The sequence below is a fragment of the Zootoca vivipara genome, chromosome 7 (assembly GCF_965207765.1).
Source record: "Zootoca vivipara chromosome 7, rZooViv2.hap1.1, whole genome shotgun sequence".
NCBI classification, from domain to species: domain Eukaryota; kingdom Metazoa; phylum Chordata; class Lepidosauria; order Squamata; family Lacertidae; genus Zootoca; species Zootoca vivipara.
The window spans coordinates 87,130,317-87,150,831 of record NC_142590.1 but is presented as its reverse complement, the minus strand read 5'-3'; the positions used below and the strand labels follow the sequence as shown (position 1 = coordinate 87,150,831).

General features: G+C 43.2%; 1 protein-coding gene across 2 annotated transcripts; it reads right to left on the bottom strand.

Annotated features, from left to right (window-relative positions):
• Nucleotides 1–4,944: 4,944 nt before the first annotated feature.
• MRGBP (MRG domain binding protein) lies at nt 4,945–12,446 on the bottom strand. Of its 2 annotated transcripts, XM_088674721.1 has the most exons (6): nt 12,114–12,446; nt 11,158–11,279; nt 9,745–9,826; nt 7,944–8,018; nt 6,436–6,566; nt 4,945–5,601 (listed from the first exon to the last, which is right to left on the bottom strand). In XM_088674721.1, exons 1-6 carry the CDS (start codon nt 12,406–12,408, stop codon nt 5,554–5,556), a joined length of 753 nt encoding a protein of 250 aa, XP_088530847.1. In that variant the 5' UTR covers nt 12,409–12,446; the 3' UTR covers nt 4,945–5,553. The 2 variants fall into 2 exon arrangements, with proteins under 2 accessions (XP_088530847.1, XP_034979828.3); XM_035123937.3 differs by lacking the exon at nt 4,945–5,601 and having other exon boundaries at nt 6,238–6,566.
• Nucleotides 12,447–20,515: the final 8,069 nt, after the last annotated feature.

The following is a 20,515-nucleotide window of genomic DNA, read 5'->3' as shown; positions in this document are numbered from 1 at the left end:
AGGAGGGGGAGGAGGCGGGGGCGGCCGCGGGTGGCCCCACCCCGAGCTGCTCTCTCATTGGCCGACGAGCTCTCCTTCCGAACGTTGGGGACCCGATGGAACGCGGGCGCAGACTCGAGACTTTTATCAATGACGGCGCCCGTCTACAGGGAAACGGGGCGGCGGGGGGCGACCTTGCCTCACGTCACGTATATTCAATGCGTACGGATGGCGTCGGGAGTTTCGCTCTGTTCAGCGCGGCTTTCCCTTCCCAATACTGTACACACACCGGATTTGCAGCCTCAAGCCACAATACTAAGGATATAATATAATCTAAACCGATGTTTTTTGTTATTTATCCATAGCCTATCTGGGATTGTTATTTCTTTAACGAAGAGTGGGATTCAAAATGTTAAATAATCTCTTTTTTCATGTGATTATTACTACCACGATGCTATGTAAATTTATGTTTTTGATGTTGTACGCCACTCAGATCTTTGGATAAAGCTCAGCATATGAATTAAATAAATTAATATTTTATCTGGAGATTGTGGTGTTCAAAGTGCCATACAATGAAGTCAAAAGGGGTGGGTGATAATGGTTGAAAAAGCAAAACACCCCACATTTCAGCAGTAAAGCGGCTCTTTGGCCCCAAACATCCCAGGAAAACCATCACAAACAGACACTCCCCCCCCCCCCAAGACAGTAGGAAGAATATGGATAGGTATGGTAAGGCTGAGAGGGTGGCATCCTAGGGAATGTTGTGAGGTAGGCCACTGTATTGTTATAGGATTGGTGGGTTGGTTTGGATGATGCCTGGGGCCCCCAACCAAGCCTGTGATTTTGCCTTTGTAAGATGGCAGTTTGTAGTAGAAGGGACTGCTGAAATGGCAAAGTTGGTTTCTTCCTTTTTTTGTAGTAGTAGTTTGCATGCATGTTGGTCAAAAACAGATGTGTTAAGGGCTGCCATACATCTGGGTTTTCCCCAGACATGTCCGGTAATTGGACTGTCAAAATGGCGTCCGGCCAAAATGTCTGGGAAAACCTGGATGTATTGCAACTAGGGCGCAAAAAAACCCTCCCACCCACTTTTGGGAATACAGTATGGCAACCCCCGATGTGTTGCCATAGAAACTAGCTAGCTAGTGATGCTTTCAGGAGGAGAGCATGTGCCTTTTCCCATCTCACTTTGCTAGATGAGTAAGAATAGGCCAGGAGCTAGCTTTTGTCTAGGCCTGTTCTGGAGCTGGGCTGACACAGCAGCTAGACTTGCCCTGTGTGCTAAAACCAAAGCTGTGACTTTATGGGGAAACCTCTTCTCCCCAAGAATCCTCATGGGGAAGGAAGATCTTTTTGAAGTGTAAATGTTGAGACCTGCCGCCTCATGCTCAAGTTGCATATATGGGCAAATAAAACCGTATACAGTGGTACCTCGGGTTACAGGCGCTTCAGGTTAGACTCCACTAACGCAGAAATAGTAACTCGGGTTAAAGAACTTTGCTTCAGGATGAGAACAGAAATAGTGCGGCAGTGGGAGGCCCCATTAGCTAAAGTGGTACCTCACGTTAAGAACCGTTTCAGGTTAAGAACAGACCTCTGGAACAAATTAAGTTCTTAACCCGAGGTACCCCTGTACCCTAAACACATCACCATCTCCAGTGACGTTCATTTCAAGGGGACCAACCCCTACTGAAGCGCTGGAACCCTTGAAGTCTCTTACCACTCAGAGACTGTGGTGTGTATAAAAAGATTTCGGCTTTCCTAAATTTTTTAAATTTAAAGCTTAGAGATACCTCCCTTTGCCGCCCCTGAATCTTCCTTGCCAGTTAGTTGAACTGATGACTCATAGTTCCTAGTATCTCTTTGTGTGGGAGGGAGGATTATATCTACTGCCTCACCATACTATGAAAACCAAAGTATTTCCCTGTGAACAGACAATACAGGTCATGCCTGCACCATGACTGCCAGGATCTGTCCAAGGTTTAGCAAGAACTTGAATTTCTCACTTGCTTATGAAGCTCACTGGATTACCTTAAACCAGACAAATGCTTTTGACCAATTTATCTTACAGAATCAGAGGATAAACCAGGGAAACAAATAGTTGTGATAATATTCTTTGTTCCATCCTAGATGATGATGATTTTATTAAATTCATCTTTAGATTTTAGGGCAGTTCACAACATAAAATTACAGTATAAAAAACTCTCTCTCACACTATATATATATAGGCCTGGTTGAAGATGGCATTATATTATTATTATTATTATTATTATTATTATTATTATTATTATTACCTCCCATCCAACCACTGACCAGATATGGACCTCTTTAGCTTTAGCCTGAATCATGTTCCTTTAAAATAAGCTACGTGAAGACCCCACATCATCTTTCTTTCTTTCTTTCTTTTTTGGCGATCACTTGTAGCCAACTAAGATTGTCTTCCATGAACATGGTCTTAACTGTGAGTCCGTAAGTGACTGTGGAGGCCAATTCTGTATCTTGACATCCTTCCACAGTGGGGAGGCAGGAGTTGAACATGACAAGAGTTTGCCAAATGTGCCTTCCTCTTAGCTTGTTTCTCCTTTTCGCTGTGAGTTTGTGCTTCAATTGGAACGCTCGCAGGCCAGTGTTTCCCAGGTATCAGTGCTTATACCACATTTTTAAAGATTTGCCTTGAGAGAGCCTTTAAACCTCTTTTGTTGTCCACCGGTATCTTAAGTTGGGAATAGAGTAGTTGCTTTGGAAGATGATAATCAGCAATCTGCACATGACCAGTCCAACGAAGTTGATGTTGACGAATCACTGCTTTGACATTGGTGATCTTTGCTTCCTTCAGTTACACCGGCATTAGTTTGCCTGTCTTCCCAAGTGATGTGCAAAAAATTTCGGAGACACTGTTGATGGAAGCTTTCAAGGAATTGGAGATGGCATTTATAAGTGGACCATGTTTCACAAGCGTACAGTAAAGTTGGTAGTGCAACAGCTTTGTAAACAAGCATTTTGGTATCCCTGCAAATATCCCAGGCCTCAAACACTCTACACTTCAATCGTGAGAATGCTGCACTTGCAGAGCTCAGGTGATGCTGGATTTCTGCATCAATGTCGGCCCTTGTAGAAAGATAACTGCCCAGGTAGGAAAAGTGATTGACATTTCCCAACATTACACCACTGAGTTGGATTTGTGATGCAACAGAGGGGTTGTTTTGTGCTTGTTGGTGCAGCACTTTGGTTTTTTGGGATATTGAACGATAAGCCAAGCTTTCCGTAAGCTTCTGCGAAGATATTTAGGATAGTTTAGCTAAATAGGGTATATTAATAAACAAGTAAAAATAGTGCTGAAGTATACATTATATACACAAGCCACCCTCCAGGTGGCTGTGCTGATGTTATCTATGCTGCTAGAATTGTAACAAAATCAATAGGTAAATCAGAGGCCAAGCTGCGTTGTTTTAAGATGTTGCACTCACTGCTGCTACAGCTTCATCAAAGACAGAAGGTTCCCAAACTTTCTTTTCATCAAAAAACTCGAAAAGGAAGTCAGCTTTCTCTCGAATCGACAGAAATATCTGTGTCAGATCTTTGCTTCTAACAGGAATTTACACTACGGTACGTGCACACTGGAGAAGAGGAAAAAGCTGAACCAATAAAATTTACTTGACAATTTGAAAGGCTCATATAGGTTATAAAAATAAATTCACAGGCATCTTAAGGGACCGGCTTAAATTATTGAGTTGCTCTATCTAGGCTTCCACAGTTAGTCAAATTATATTAAAAGAACTTTGTCAACTTCACTATGGTCTAGCAATCTTCGGTGTTGGCCTTTCCCCAACTAAGGCTCCAGAAGAGATAAAAATGATGTTGTCACTGTTTTGGTAGAATCTAGGCACTTTGTGCTTAAAACCTTCTATGATCTGAATGTACTATATATTATAAAAATAGTTAAAATGTGTTCATTTTCCAGAACCTAGCATTACTTGTGGACTCATTCTAGAATGGAGAATGGGTACTTGAGCTCTTGCAGGACATGACATGTGGAAAGCCTGAGAAGTAGGGAGTTAGCAATTCAGGGTACTGTATTAAAATTCCACACTGTTGAATACTTAAGCCCTTTCTAGGCAATGCTCCTGAAATAAGAGCCTCTATATATATGCGCTGCTGTTCATACAAGAGGACAGCTCACCATGTGCACCCCGTTTTAGCTGCTCCATTCTCCCATTGGTGTGAATGGAGGAAGCCCTTGCATTGAAGCAAAGGTGAACTGTTTCAGAAACCCTTCCTGCAAACCCTATCCTGGATGGAAGTCAAGATAACCCCACAATTAATTGGTAGTTGCTGTAACAATGAGGTCATATATGTTTATATTCACTTGCTTTGATATAAGCTAATTAGCTGGCTTTGATGCTATCCTTATCTGTGGGCTTGGGGTGCTGGGCTCTGAGCCCAGAAAGTGGAACTGTCTGTAAGATTAGGGCGTTTGCACCTATGCCCTCATCTGGTGATGGGATGTCCTGGCCCAAGTGACGTATGCTACCTTGTGTATAAAGAATGTATTAATGTTTGCTTGGGCGTGGACAAGCCATCTCCTTGTTGCGGTGTCTGTCCCATGTCTCTAGAGGCTGAGAGGCCTGGCAGGCTGATTTGCTGCAAGTCTACAACTTTACACTCCATGTGCAATTCAAAAGCACATGATAGCATCTCTGTGTACCATGGCCTTCATTATAATTACAGAACAACCTGACGCTAAAGTTCATCATAGACCTAATTCTCACAGATGAGATGGAAAAACCTACAGTTTTATTTCTTCACCTGAAGAATCTTAGTTAACGTGTTTGTGTTTAATCTTAGTTAAGAAGCTGGGATACAGGGAAGATTGATTCTTGTCTAGAACAAAGCTAACTTGGTATATGCAGTAGAATGAAAGTGTTTGCTATATCCCTGATAATTAGGATGAGAGACACTGCAATATGAAGCGTGGGCTGGAACTCTTTATTGCATAGCAAAGGATAATACAAATGCATCACTCCGTAGCTTTTCAGCTACCTTTTCATTCCTTTGCTTGTTTTGTTTTTCTTTATAAAATACATTTTTCCCAACTTCACTAAAATAAGAGGAAATTTTACTATCTGATCATCAGGAAATGATGAATGACTGGATCTCTGGTTTTAGCAACTTTGCATACAAATCCAAAACATTAAGTGAAAACTACTTTTGGAAGTAGAGTAACAAGACAAAATTATCATTTTCAACACTTCCATTTAAGAACTCCTGGCAAAAATAATGTTGTTGTTTTTTTTAAAAAAAGGAATTAAATAATGAATATAAAATACATACATACATATATATATTTGTCCTGATCTGGCAAATGCCTCTCATGCAAGTGATTTCACTTACTTGAATGGAAGTGCTCACATTGAAGACTTTGCAGCTAGGACATTAATATAGTACAAGTGGTTAAGACAAGAGTCACCATTTCCTCTACTCTTACCAGTTTGTGCTGAACCTTCCAATATACATATGACATTTTCTTTTAAGCCTCCTTAGAGAGAATATGTAGCCCAGACATGAGGAAATTGTTCATCCTGGTTTTAAGATGTTTAATGACCTTTGTTCTGCTTCGGCAATCTGAAAAAATAAATGTATACCTCCAGTTTGGAAGAGGCAAAGCTGATCATAATTTAAGCAAAGAATGCTCCTTCTTCATTTTGCAGGCGGTTTGTATTTTGTGCATGCTTATTCAGCCAGACTCAGTGGCATTTGGAATGAATTCTCATAGAACAGTAACCGACTTAAGACACATCACTAAAATTAGCAACTGCAGCACAAGATACAAACATTACCCAAGGTTGAAACCAGCCATTCAAGAACCATGGTCCTGTGTTTCCATGAATGGTTGTTCCAAGAGGGATGTTTAATACGTAGGTTGGAATTCAATGCCGCATTCTTCCAATCATTCTGTGTCCACAAGCATTACAGCTTGCCCGATGGAATGATCCCAACTCCCCGCAAACAAGAAATGGGATTCTCATTTTGGAAGGCATGTGAAGGAAGGAGAGCGGGAAAAGTCCCACTGTGTGAGCAACAGTCCTTGTGCTGGGCTTCCCCTAATGGGGCTGGTTAGGTGAATCCCATTCAAGAGTGTGCAACTGGTATGTAAAAAAAATGCCACATCCTGACTTTTTCAGTAAACACACGTTTGTAATGCTGCCAGCTTCCCCTGCATCCCAAAGTTTTAAGGCTAAAGATACTGTTCAGCTCCTTTCTGCCGTTCTATGCTAACCAATAGAGCCCAGGCATTTATCTCTCATTTCCACCCACATTGTGCTAACTAGACTCTAAAATCTCTTTGCTGCCTAGGCTCCACTGTTCAAACATGCTTATGCCTTGCTCGGCCATCGCTTATGTTCTGCGCCGTTTTGCAGCACTTGGACTGGAAGGATTGCTATTTGCGTTCAAAACCTTCTCAGTGACTCTGTTCCGCTTTCTCTTATCAGCTCCTTCTTTGGATCCAGATTCAGACGAGCTTCTCTCTTTCTCCTTACTGCTTGGTTTCTCAGATGCTTTGGCCAGGCTGCCCATAGATGCATATACTGAAAGAAAATTAAATGAAAGATTATGCATCAAAAGGCATCCATCACATTATGTCCATGATCCAAGGCAGAGTCAGGTGCATGTGAGCCCTGCCCAATGGGCAGGTGGGCCAACTTTTTTAAAAAAGGAAGTACAAGCTCTTTGCATAAGCACACTCAACTCACTTTAATTATATTGGCAGAAATTCTAATAACAGAAAAATGCCCCTCATTAAAGCCACAAAACAAAATATTAAAGGTCTGCCCCATGAAAATACCTCTCAGCCCTTAATCTTGGGGTTGCCTTGGAACAATATTCTGAACACTTCTGAAAGAACCGGGGATGCTCTCAGGAGTCTCATGATCACATTTTTGCAAACCACTTTGATGCTTTCCCTTACAATTATGTGGTATATAAATTTTATGAAATAAAAAATAAGGAATCATGAAAGCATAGATGGAGCAAAACTGATGGAGCACTTCCAAAAACCGAATGCGCTGTTTCAATATATGTTCTTCACTTGTTGTGGCAATGCATTTGCAAAAATCTTTAGCTCTGTGACTATTGGAAGTGCACCTGAACCTTTCCAAAAAAATGAAGGGAATGATCTTCAAGGTGCTTTCAAGAAGGTTCTCGGGTATCCGGCACATGGGCACCCCTGACCCCCACAAACCATAAAGACACTGCCAATCAAAACAGCAGGCCCAGGACAAAAAAAGATCAGCACAGGTAGCACCCCATGCCAAATTATTATTAATTATGTTTACTTGGCACCTTTTCCTACAAAAGTAACTCAAGGTGACTTAGCAAAAATAAATAAATAACACATACATTACAGCCAGCATAAAACAAAACAAGAAAAAAAATATAAAAACACAATTTGGAACTCATTCTTGTGAGAATCAGAATGTGGACCTCTTTTCTCCCCACTTCTGATTTAGAATTAACCCAACTGTAGAGGAACTGGCTGTATTTCACAATCCAGTAGCAGCTACTTTCTCTGTAATACCCCACCTTGGTAGCTGGAACCTGGACCCATGTGTGACGTGGCTGAAAATCAGATCCCAGAACACCGTGGCCCCATTAGTTTGCTTAAATTGGTTAAATTGTGAATGACTCTCCACCCCAGATTTCAACTAGAAATAAGCTAAGAAATAAACCCATGGCTTATTTCTACCTTACCACTTGTGGTTTGTTTGAAACAAAACAAGTTACAATCTGAGTTTTAGTGACAAAAAGCAGTGTGTTGGAGATCAGTGCAGTTGCCCAGGGTGGCGGTAGGAAGGAACATTTGTGATTAAACCAGAGATGAAAACAAACTATGGCTTAAGAGTGATGAGTGAACCAGGCCTATGGGCGGCACATCATTTTCATATGCTAAAATGTAGAACTAATACCTTCTTCAGGACCTGCGTGCGATTCCATCTCTTCCTTTATCTCTTCTTTCACGTCATCTTCAATCATCACTTTACCTGTGGGAATGATTATGAGTGGAGTGATGGTGAAGATGGCACTGATTCAAATTCAATTTCCTCTTTACTTCTTCAGGCATGCTCATGGCAGCAATATGCACTGAATTAAAGGGATCAGTCATTGCCAACAGCCCCCGGCTCCCAATAAGGCTATTTTAAATCACTTAGGAAGCAAAACTGGATTGTTTCAAGCAGTAAGCTGACAACAGCAACTGAAGTAGAAAAATGCAAAGAAATGATAAGGGAGCTATCATCCAAGCACAGATGGTATTTTCTTTTGAAACTTGTGAATATAAATATGCAACATTTTTTTCATATTGAGAGTATATGCACCTCAACCATTCCAAGCACTTAAAAATTACCTCTGCAAATGAGGTGTAAAGGCTACTGATTTTTGGGTGCAATCCAAACCTCAACCCCTTGTTGGCAGGAATGTGTAGAGCAGCATAGCCTCTGCTACATCTGCAGCCCAGCTGCTCGTAGCATCTATTTTTTTACCTGGTGTGTGTGTGAGCTGGAAATCCTCATACCAGCTCCAGGCTCCAGATCAGGCCTGATGCCATTGGGTGACAGCAGTGAGACTGTCTCAGGATCTAGCAGATCCTGGGCTGTTTGGGCCAAATTTCCTCCCTGCTCTCAAAACATCCTATATCAGGGCTTTCTACTGGTGAGGATACTGCCAGTGACCTCCCACCTGTCTGCTCTTCAGTTGGCTGACTCAGCTGCTGCAGTGGGAGGCCCCTCTACTCAACTGAACCACCCCCTCAAACTGACATAAAGGGGCTTGGACTGCTTTGTTAATATATATCTGCAAATGATTGCATTTTGTTTTTCTTTACTTTTAAATAGAATGCTCTTCCCAACAGACAGTTCTGGAATTGCTCCACTACTGAAAAGACAAGAGTACAATAGAAAAAGAAAAAGTGGGGGAGGGGGGAGCTTTAAAAATGTTTTAAAACCTAGCAATACCCAACTGATATTTGTTAAACCATTTTCTAAAAAAACGTGAACACCCACAACCCAAATTCAGTCCAGATTCCATCAATATTCGGTCTCATTATTTTTTGTTGCTTACTAAAGCACCAATCATCCAGGCCTTTGGCTAATTAAACAATCTCTGGCCTTTAAAACTCTATGGGGGTGTTATTTTTGTTTGTTATTATGACATGTATTTTTGTATTTTTATATTGTAAACTGCCCTGTAATCTTTTGATGAAGGGTGGTATATAAATTTCATCATCATCATCCAGTGTAGTGGTTTAGGCTGCAATCCTATACACTACGAGCTAGCCAACTCCTGATGTTGCTTCACAACAACCCCCAGCATCTCCTGCCACCATGGCCAATGATGATTCAATTTATTATATTTCTATGCTGCTTTTCATTCAAATGAATGCCAAAGCAGCTCACAAACAACAAATCATAATAATAACACAATAGGACATGATGGCAGTTGTACTCAAGCAACATCTGGAGGGTATGTACACTTCCTCAGGGCTACATCCCTTTAAACCAAGTGGGATCTATTTCTTTAAAAAATCTTATGCATCCTTGTTGGGAAGGCTGCCCCACTGAACACAACAGGACTTACCACTCAGTAAAAAGGCATCAAGAGTATACTGAAAGAGACTGGGTCATGAAAGAGGAAGTCCTAGAAAAAAATCTTGCCTGTGGTATATAAATAGCAAGTAGCGTTGTCATTATTAAGACTGCTTTTGGGTCTCACCTTCTTTTACCTCTTGAATAATTTCCTCAGGGAGGCTGAAGTTTTTTTCTGAGTTGGGGAAGGGAAGAATCTCAGATTCATGCTTAGAAATGTTTTAAAGAGAAAGAAATCTATAAATAATTTGGTTATACCAACAATTCAGATTTTCTAAACCAAGGGTGGCTAACGTGGAGCCCTCCAAACGTAGCTGTACTACAACATCCATCATCCCTGACATAAGCCACAATGGCCAGGACTAAGGGGAGTTGTAGCTTAACAACATCTGGAGGGCCACAGGTTAGCCAACCATATGCTAAACAAATGCAAAGGTAATCGTAATCACATACAATTTATAATTATTACCCAACAACAACAAAAGAAAATATTGAATGACCCTTCCATTTCAGGGACAACAAGGAATATATTTTATTTTGTAATGAAATTCCATAATAAAACTACAGTCATTTAAACCTGTTCATCCAGAACTAAAGAAACAAAAGTCCCCACTTAATTTTTTTAGCGAGTGTTTCAGATATGTAATTTGGCATGTTCCGGGCAAGGACAGAATTGGTGTCAATTAGAATGCACAGAGCTGTCATATCAGATTCTGCAGTTATTTTAAAATGCACATGTTTAAAAATACGCCCCTGCAAAGCAGAATAACATAAACATCGGTGAAATCAGTATGAACCACGTTTCAGATGATCAACTGGAAGAATGGATAATACAAATTAAACACACCTGCTGTCCATTTGGGTTCTTGTGTATTACAATGATAAATGAAAAAGAAATATCAAAGAAGGCATTTCCTTTCAGCAATGGTTTTGTGGAAGGAAGCGAAATAAAATCCAGGACTTTCACTTGTACCAATATAAGAACTTTGGTTCCCCTAGAGAACTGTGCCGATTCTCATGCAAGTTACTGATCAGTTAAGGCACCTTCCTGGGATCATATGAAGCCTTTATAACAAACTATAACCCTTAAGATGCTAATAAGGTCTAGTTGCTGTGGACAGCAACCATGCTAACAAGGATAGCAAAGATTTAGGACATATTGCACCCTGTAACCCTATCACAGGTTGCCAGGACCAGAGCATCAAACCAAACATGATCATGGCTTTTTTTTGATATTGTGACACTAGCCTGTGTGAGCAGCTTCCACATGCCAGATGGATGCCTCAGAATCCACCTGAAGGCGGGAAAAAGCCGTTCACAAGGGATCATCTCACGTAGGCTTTATCTGCACCGTACAGAGGGAATAGGAGGGTCAACAACACAGCAAATTGTTCCCCTTTAATCAGGAGATCACACACTAATAGGGGACACAATGGTACCCGATTCTGCTTGTGGTACATCTGCACATATGGGTTGGACCTCTGACCTGTGGAGGAGCATCTCAGGCAGCGACCTCAGTTTCTTGGTTGGAGAAACTTACCAGCGCTTGCATGTCATACATGGTGCTTAAATGGTCCCAGATGACTTTGGAAGAAATCTGCCTGCCGATATTCTGGCTGAATTTATCTCGGATGCAGATCATGTGAAAATGGCGATTCACACCTGGAACGGCAGAAGGGAGTGAGGAGGAGAAAACACAGAGAGAGGTTTTGTTTTGTTTTTTTAAAGGCTTGATTAAAATCCTGTAAAGCACTATGCACCCTGATGGCATTATAAATAATAACCAAAATCTGGTCCCACCCTATGCCCTTCCTTGCACTAAAACAGATTATTTCGGACTGTGAAGTCCTAGCAGCAGCGACCCATCTTAATGTCCTTTACCTTTCACTCTGATCATAGAATAATAATGTTGGAAACAATCCCTAAAGGTCATTTAACCCAACCCCATGAAATGCAGGAATCTCAACCAAAGCATCCATGATGGGGCAACATACTGTACATCTTAAACGAGGGGAACAAGTTTGCAAGCTTAAAGCACACTTGGAGGTAGGAGGAATCCAGCCCTATTGAACACAGCGAGCATTACTTCTGGGTTAAAAAAAAGAAAGAAAGAAATTGCTGTTTTGTAAAACGAATGTTAAAAGAGCACTTTAACCACCTCAGGCTATAAAAGATCACAACTAAGCGACCGAACCGCTCTATGTTTATGTACTTTTTTTTAGAAGGCGGGCGCAGGAAATGGCTTCGAGGGGACTCTATGGATAATAAAAATAACATTTTTAAATTTGCACACCGCCCGTCGCCCGTAGATGTCAGGGCGCTTCACAGTCTATAAGGCGTGTGTCCCGTCCCCCCACCCCTCTCTATATGCCCTTTCTCCTGACAGGCGTCACCCCGCCTTCAGCGCACTCGTCCCCGGCCGGCGCCTCTACTCGAGTCCGAGGCGCGTTCCGCGGCCTACGACCCCCACCCCCCTACCCGCCGCCTTCTCCTCACCGACGGGCTTGTGGCCCAGCATGGCGTGAAAGAGGCACACCTCCACCTCGGGGCTCCACACCACCGGCACCGGCACCGGCGGAGGAGGAGGAGGGGGAGCCGCCGCCACCGCCGCCGTCATGACGGTCATCGCCGAGGCCGCTGAGGAGACGCTTGACGCAGCCGAGGCCGCTTCCTCGGGCGCCGCTTGAGGGGCGGGCTCGACCGACACAGGCGCTGCAGGCCCTGCGGCCGGGCAGGGGGCCTTCAGCCCGGCGTCTGCCGCCGCCACCGCCGAGCTCTCCGCTTCGCCCATGGCCGCCGCCGCCGCCTCCTCCGCCACGGAGAGCGGGCCGGGCGAGAGCGGAGCGTCCCCTGTCGGCCTCCCTCCCCGAGGGAAGCGGCCGAGGGCGGGAAGCTGAGGGGAGATGCCTCTCCGCGGGGGGAGACGAAGAAGGTGCCCCCGGGGCTGAAGGCCTCGCTCAGGACCCTGACTCTTTTTTTCCATGCGTCTTCTTCGAGCGAGGGGGGGGATTGCACTCTGCGCTGGCTCAGGAGCGCTGTTGCCCGGGGAGAGAGAGAGAGAGCGCATGGGAGATTGTGGACTCTCCTTCCTTGGAGGCTTTTTAGGCAGAGGTTCGTTGGCCGCCTGTCATGGATGCTTTAGCTGCATTGCAGGGGGTTGGGCTGGATGACCTTCGGGGTTCCCTTCCAAACTCTACATTCCTATGGTTCTATGCCACTTGAGAAGCCTGCCATGGAAGGAATTTTATCCCCAGAATCAGTAAAACCTCGGCATTAAAATCAGGACAAAGCTGGCATAATCTCTCTTGCTGACTGACACACTCCATCTCACTTGTGTGTGAGAGCGAGAGATTGTGTCAGATTGATCTTTGTTTTAATGCCGAGTTTTTAACTGATTCTGGGGATAAAATTCCTTTCCTGGCAGGCTTCACGACCGGCATGTGTACACAATAACAAAAAGAAAGGAAAAACAAGGGAAGCAATGCTTTCGTCCCCCTGTTCTTTATTTCTTCTCATTGTTGTGCATACAATTGTGCTAAGAGCGCTCCTGAGCAAGTGCAAGGTGCATTTCCCTCACCATCGAACAGCTCTGAGGACAGTCACAGTGTGGGAGAGAGCGTGACTTAGTGCTGTACTGAGTTTTAATCAATGGCTTGATGGATTAAATATGTGTAAATCTGCATACAAATAAAACAATAGTTTTGAAGGGGCAGGGAATGGCTTTCTGTCTTTTTTTGATGCGGGCTATGAGTCTAACTTCTCAGCCCTCTGTTTGAAGGGTTGTCTCCTTTAAAGATTGAAAAAACCCTAAGAAGAGAGAATGGGAAACAACCTTGAAATTTCTTATCCACAATAAGCATTTTGATAGCAAACTGAGCAGGCATGCAGGTCTCGGCCGTAGACTTAAGGTTTATACGTAGTTTCTATTATATCATAGCACTTGTCTGCATCCTTATGTTATGCTATAGGGAAATTCCTTGCAAAACTGTTTCTTCTTTGTGATGTGTTCCCACTTTCGGTGGTTACCTAAATGCACGCATGTGGGCCAGGCATGCACAATCTCAGAAGACCATCTCCTTTCCGTTACAGGATGGAAATGCCAACTTTGATTTGATTCATCAGAGTTTGCATTGAGTCTCATTCAAGACAATGCGATTTTAGCAGTGAGGCTACGGTATACAGGATTACAAGTTTAGTTACTTTTGCATTGGTGTTCCTAGCCTGCTCACTGTGTTTTGGTTTTTTGTTTTTAAATTTAATTGAAGTAAGTACACAGAGTCTAGGGCTTGCTGATCAGAAGGTCGGCGGTTCGAATCCCTGCAACGGGGTGAGCTCCCGTTGCTCGGTCCCAGCTCCTGCCCACCTAGCAGTTCGAAAGCACATCAAAGTGCAAGTAGATAAATAGGGACCGCTCCGGCGGGAAGGTAAACGGCGTTTCCGTGCGCTGCTCTGGTTCGCCAGAAGCAGCTTTGTCATGCTGGCCACATGACCCGGAAGCTGTCTGCGGACAAACGCCGGCTCCCTCGGCCTATAGAGCGAGATGAGCGCCGCAACCCCAGAGTCGGACACGACTGGACCTGATGGTCAGGGGCCCCTTTACCTTTACTGTACTTACAGTAAAAATAAGCAAGAATATACATAAAAATTGAGAAAAAAGAAAGCAAAGAAAAATATAGAATGCAGTTCTATTTTTAAATAGATTATCATTAAAGCATCCCACCCACTTACAAAAGCTATGCATAATTAAAGGTCAATGGCCTGGTGATAAAAATATTTTCATCTGATGCCTATAGATACATAACAATGGAACCTGGTGAATGTCCCTGGGGAAAGGATTCCATAAGCAGGGAGCCAACATGGAAAAAGCCCCGCTCTCATGCTGCCACCCTCCAGACTTTCCACTGAGGGGGCACATTAAGAAGGGCCTCAGAAGATGGTTGTAGGGTCTGGGTTGTTTCATATGGGGAGAGGTGGTGCTTGAGGTTTTGGGGTCCTGAGATGCATATAAAAAGGCTTTATAGGTCAAAACCAGGACTTTGAATTGGGCCCGAAAACTAATTGGTAGCTACCACTAGTCGGGCCAGGATTGATGTTGTGTACTCAGACCGCCTTGCCCTGGTGAGCAATCTGGCTTCCGAATTCTGCACAAGACTTGGCCTGGAATGCAAAGAACTGGCAAGGATATGTTCTCAGTAGTAGTAGTAGTAGTTGTTTAGTGGTTTAGTCGTGTCCGACTCTTCGTGACCCCATGGACCAGAGCACGCCAGGCACTCCTGTCTTCCACTGCCTCCCGCAGTTTGGTCAAACTCATGTTCGTAGCTTCGAGAACACTGTCCAACCATCTCATCCTCTGTCGTCCCCTTCTCCTTGTGCCCTCCATCTTTCTCAACATCAGGGTCTTTTCCAGGGATTCTTCTCTTCTCACAAGGTGGCCAAAGTACTGGAGCTTCAGCTTCAGGATCTGTCCTTCCAGTGAGCACTCAGGGCTGATTTCCTTCAGAATGGATAGGTTTGATCTTCTTGCAGTCCATGGGACTCTCAAGAGTCTCCTCCAGCACCATAATTCAAAAGCATCAATTCTTCGGCGATCAGCCTTCTTTATGGTCCAGCTCTCACTTCCATACATCACTACTGGGAAAACCATAGCTTTAACTATACGGACCTTTGTTGGCAAGGTGATGTCTCTGGTTTTTAAGATGCTGTCTAGATTTGTCATTGCTTTTCTCCCAAGAAGCAGGTAGCAACTGACATTTCTTATCAGGTATATAATACAGACAGATGTGCCAGTACAAAAGCTTGGGTTTAGGGTATGTATTGCTACTTTTTGTGGCACGCACTTACCCCTTTCTGCTTAGTGCAAGCAAATTGTTGCAATAAGTGCTCACAGTAAAAGCAGAATTATTACTCTATAATCCACATGTTATGCCCTGTTCCTCTGTTTCTTTTTCTTATAAGGCATATAAGCAAAGCCTCTATTGTTTAGGAGATCAGTTGCTCCCATGGCTCGTTATTAATTTGAAACCTTAATCCACCGTCTGACATTAGAATAAATAACCAGCACAAATAATCTGGTATTTTAGAAACAGACTTTGGGGAGCTAATGAACTCCAAAGGATGCATGCTCCATTTTTGCCAAATGATCTTAAGGGGAAACAGGCTTGTTGCAGAAGTGCTCCAAATCAACTTTAATTGCACAACCGAATCCCACCAGAAAACAACAGCAGTCTGGAACGGGTGGGGTGGGGAGAGAATAGCCGACAAACACAACCCCTCCATTTGCAACGAAGGGTAATTCATACGTCAGAAGAACTTGCCTGTCAAGGTGACAGTTTCCTCTAAACAATTAAATCAAGTTAATGAAACCATGAGTGAGTCAGCTAAACATCACAAATGGAGAAACATCAGACTTCTAAATGCAGAATGCTAAACCAAAACAAAGAGCTCTTGTTTATGAATTTGCAATCTAAATTCTAGACAGGAGTGCAATGGATCTGCAAGTCTTTTATGTCAGTGCTAAGAACATCTATTTGCTGCAGATGCTATATTTTAATGTAATTCTGTGTCATAGGCTGACTGGGTTTTAAAAGTTCACAGTTCATAATTTCTTTCTTGGATAGATTACCATACAGTCACATTTTACACAGCCGTCTTTGAAGCCTCCATCCTAATGCATATGACATTTTAAAAGATGCATTATCTTTTATTCGGCTCCCTCTCCAACATATTTTACACCTCTCTCGGGAACACTGTTGCATTTCAGTGAAATATTGCACAGCAGTAAGGAATTGATTTAGTTTACAGAATCAAAATTTGGAATGCATCTCCTGACAACTGCACAGAGAAGTCAATAAATAGAAAGGGAAAAATCCATAACAAATAAATACTGTACAGCTTTGTTTTCAAGCACCCAAAATGTTTAACATCTGAGCTTACTAGATATAATGAAGGACTACTGTACAGTGCTAAAACAGTGCTAAAACTACGGTACTCTTAAAAAAGACAAGATAGTATGGTAGTGCTTCTCTTTCCTTTACTCCTCCCTCGGGGTTACTCTCAATGTAAGAGATAAAATTAGAGGGTGGTGACTGGGAACGTGTGAAAGGGGTTTCATGTGCATAATTTAGGTGGCTGTTTCTAACCTTGATGAATGCAAAATCGGCATTCAGGCAAAGCCACAATTCAAAACATCCAAACCACAAACCAAGCATTGCAATAAAATATATATATAGTATTATTTGACCTTGCGTACTGAACTGAGCAAAGTGGGTTGTGCCTATGTTAATCGTAATAAATGGATTCAGGGGTGCCTGGATATGCATAGCATCAATGATCTGAATCGAGACTATTTTTTTGGGGGGGGGGAACGAATTCCTATGCCCCACAAATAACCCAGAGATGTATTTTAAATAAAAGGACACATTCTACTCATGTAAAAACACGCTGATTCCTGGACTGTCCACGGGCTGGATTTAAAAGTCGATTGGGCCGCATCTGGCCCCCGGGGCTTAGGTTTCCTACCCCAGCCCTAGGCGCTGGCTTCCTAATCTCAGGTATATGGGCACTGTCCATGGTGATTCATTGGTAGGAGTCATCTCTTTTTATTTCGTTTTCTCCGGCCAACCTCTGGCATGTATCAGCATGCTAGCCTGGCATTGGCTTAGCTCCAAAGGAAGGTAGCAACAATTTGTGTACATTATGCAGTGGGTTAAACCACAGAGCCTCTTGGGCTTGCCAATCAGAAGGTTGGCAGTTCGAATCCCCGCAACAGGGTGAGCTCCCGTTGCTTGGTCCCTGCTCCTGCCAACCTAGCAGTTCGAAAGCACGTCAAAGTGCAAGTAGATAAATAGGTACTGCTCTGGTGGGAAGTTAAACGGTGTTTCCGAGCGCTGCTCTGGTTTTGGTGTTCCATTGCGCCAGAAGTGGCTTAGTCATGCTGGCCACATGACCCGGAAAAACTGTCTGCAGACAAACGCCGGCTCCCCTGGCCTGTAAAGCGAGATGAGCACCGCAACCCCAGAGTCGTCTGCGACTGGACTTAATGATAACTGTCAGGGGTCCTTTTCTTTTCTTTTCTTTTTTACCTTAAGGAGCTGTAAGGACTGTTATGGTCCAAAACACATGGAAGACACCATGCTGGTTATCTTAGCTGAAGGTCTTTCACCTCCCCAAGAGGGAGATAATTGTGGAAGCTGAAGAATTTTATGAAGGTGATGGACTCGGGGAGATTTCTTACAAATAGCTGCTGCACCCAGGGTGTGCAGGGGCCTTGTTAGTGGGACATAACTCTTCTGCATGGCATAATCTGCTGCTACCGGGATGCCAAGGCTTCTTGTTGCTGTTATGGGAAGTGTGTGTGTGTGTAAATTGTATTTATACAGTACAGTGGTACCTCGGTTTATGAACACAATTGGTTCCGGAAGTCTGTTCATAAACTGAAGCGTTCATAAACTGAAGCAAACTTTCCCATTGAAAGTAATGAAAAGTGGATTAATCTGTTCCAGACGGTCCACGGGGTACTTAAACTGAAGCGTTCATAAACTGAAGCGAACTTTCCCATTGAAAGTAATGGAAAGTGGATTAATCCGTTCCAGATGGGTCCGCAGAGTACTTAAACTGAAGCGTTCATAAACTGAAGCATGGGTGTAATTGGTTCCGGAAGTCTGTTCATAAACTGAAGCGTTCATAAGCTGAAGCGAACTTTCCCATTAAAAGTAATGGAAAAAGAAGTAATCCGTTCCAGATGGGTCCGCAGTGTTCATAAACCGAAAATTCATAAACCGAGGTGTTCATAAACCGAGGTTCCACTGTAATGTTAATGTTTCATATGAATTCACAATGGTACAGTGCTGGGCTACCCAATCTGTTGGTCTATGGACCATCAATGGTCTGTGAGCTTCATTCAGATCACCCATGGTGTGTCTGTTGATTTGTGGTTATGGGCAGGAGATGGCCCACCCATTGTATGAAACTTTCATATTGATTTTTAATTGTATTTCCATTGCTTCTTTTAGTTCTTAAATCACATTTTATGGCATTACGATTGGAATTTTATGGAATTCAAACTGTAATGCAATATATCTGAAAATACATTGGTATCTGAAGAAGTGTGCATGCACACGAAAGCTCATACCAATGGCAAATTTAGTTGGTCTCTAAGGTGCTACTGGAACGAATTTTTTAAATTTTGTTTCAACTACGGCAGACCAACACGGCTACCTACCTGTAACTGTAATGCAATGTATAATAAATAAAAGAAGCAATAAAAACACAATTATAAACTATAGATCATCCAGCACAAGACATTACAACAGGGGAAAAAAAACTATTAAGTGGTCCGCCAAGGCCCTGGGCAATTTGTAAGTGATCCACAGGGAAGAGAGTTTGGGAACCACTGGGATAATGTATTTATGTTTACCTTTTCAAATATAACTCACTTGGAGACCTTGGTAAGAAGTGACTAAGTAAATAATATCTCAGGAGGATATGTGATGCAGTCTAAAGTGTTTTGGCTATCCATTGTTGCTGCTGACAGAGACCTAGGAAGTCCGCCCTCAAGACTTCTGCAGCTGGCATTAGATGTGGCGGGTAAAATTTATTGTTTTTGCACAGGTATTTGATATATTCCAAAATCGCTAGACAACTTTTAAGCCGTTGTTTTATTCCCCTTGCATATGGAACTTCTCAAGAAACAAGAAACAAAGGATGCCTCTGGACTGTTGCTATTTTGCAGAAGCGACTCAATTACATCCTGGAACTTTAGGTTTACGCTCCAAGCCATGTCCTCCCTCTCTGTCTACTTCACTCAGTCACTCCCTTCCACCTAACTACCCTAAATATCTCCCTTCTTGTTCCCATAGGAGAAATAGAAGAAGAGAGGGAGGTCTCTCTCCTCCCCCCTCCCCCTCCCCAGCATGCTGCTATAGAATCAATCCAAGTGCTATGTGTGATGGGAACTGTAGTTTTTCCATTAGGCTTAGGGAACTTGCCCCTGAGCAAAAAGCTGGAAGATGGGCGTTGGTATATGTGTGTTGGGGTGGACACCTGTGCAGAGGTTGGGGTTGACGGTGAGTGGGCTTGGTGTATGGTGTGCCCCTCCTCTTCCACAATCCCAGTGTTATAGAAATCCCCTCTTCCTTTTTAGAATCATAGAATCATAGAATCATAGAGTTGGAAGAGACCACAAGGGCCATCCAGTCCAACCCCCTGCCAAGCAGGAAACACCATCAAAGCATTCCTGACAGATGGCTGTCAAGCTTCTGCTTAAAGACCTCCAAAGAAGGAGACTCCACCACACTCCTTGGCAGCAAATTCCACTGCCGAACAGCTCTTACTGTCAGGAAGTTCTTCCTAATGTTTACGTGGAATTTTCTTTCTTGTAGTTTGAATCCGTTGCTCCTTGTCCGCTTCTCTGGAGCAGCAGAAAACAACCTTTCTCCCTCCTCTATATGACATCCTTTTATATATTTGAACATGGTTATCATATCACCCCTTAACCTTCTCTTCTCCAGGCTAAACATACCCAGCTCCCTAAGCCGTTCCTCATAAGGCATCGTTTCCAGGCCTTTGACCATTTTGGTTGCCCTCTTCTGGACACGTTCCAGCTTATCAGTATCCTTCTTGAACTGTGGTGCCCAGAACTGGACACAGTACTCCAGGTGAGGTCTGACCAGAGCAGAATACAGTGGTACTATTACTTCCCTTGATCTAGATGCTATACTCCTATTGATGCAGCCCAGAATTGCATTGGCTTTTTTAGCTGCTGCATCACACTGCTGACTCATATCAAGTTTGTGGTCTACCAAGACTCCTAGATCCTTTTCACATGTACTGCTCTCAAGCCAGGTGTCTCCCATCCTGTATTTGTGCCTTTCATTTTTTTTGCCCAAGTGTAGTACTTT

What these genes read in the sequence shown, in the direction of transcription:
- MRGBP (XM_035123937.3), bottom strand. Translation starts at nt 12,408, where the DNA reads ATGGGCGAAGCGGAGAGCTCGGCGGTGGCGGCGGCAGACGCCGGGCTG. An exon ending in GCTGGGCCACAAGCCCGTCG is followed by an intron (nt 11,280 to 12,113) that starts GTGAGGAGAAGG and finishes CTGCCGTTCCAG; the next exon opens with GTGTGAATCGCCATTTTCAC. An exon ending in TGTATGACATGCAAGCGCTG is followed by an intron (nt 9,827 to 11,157) that starts GTAAGTTTCTCC and finishes AACATTTCTAAG; the next exon opens with CATGAATCTGAGATTCTTCC.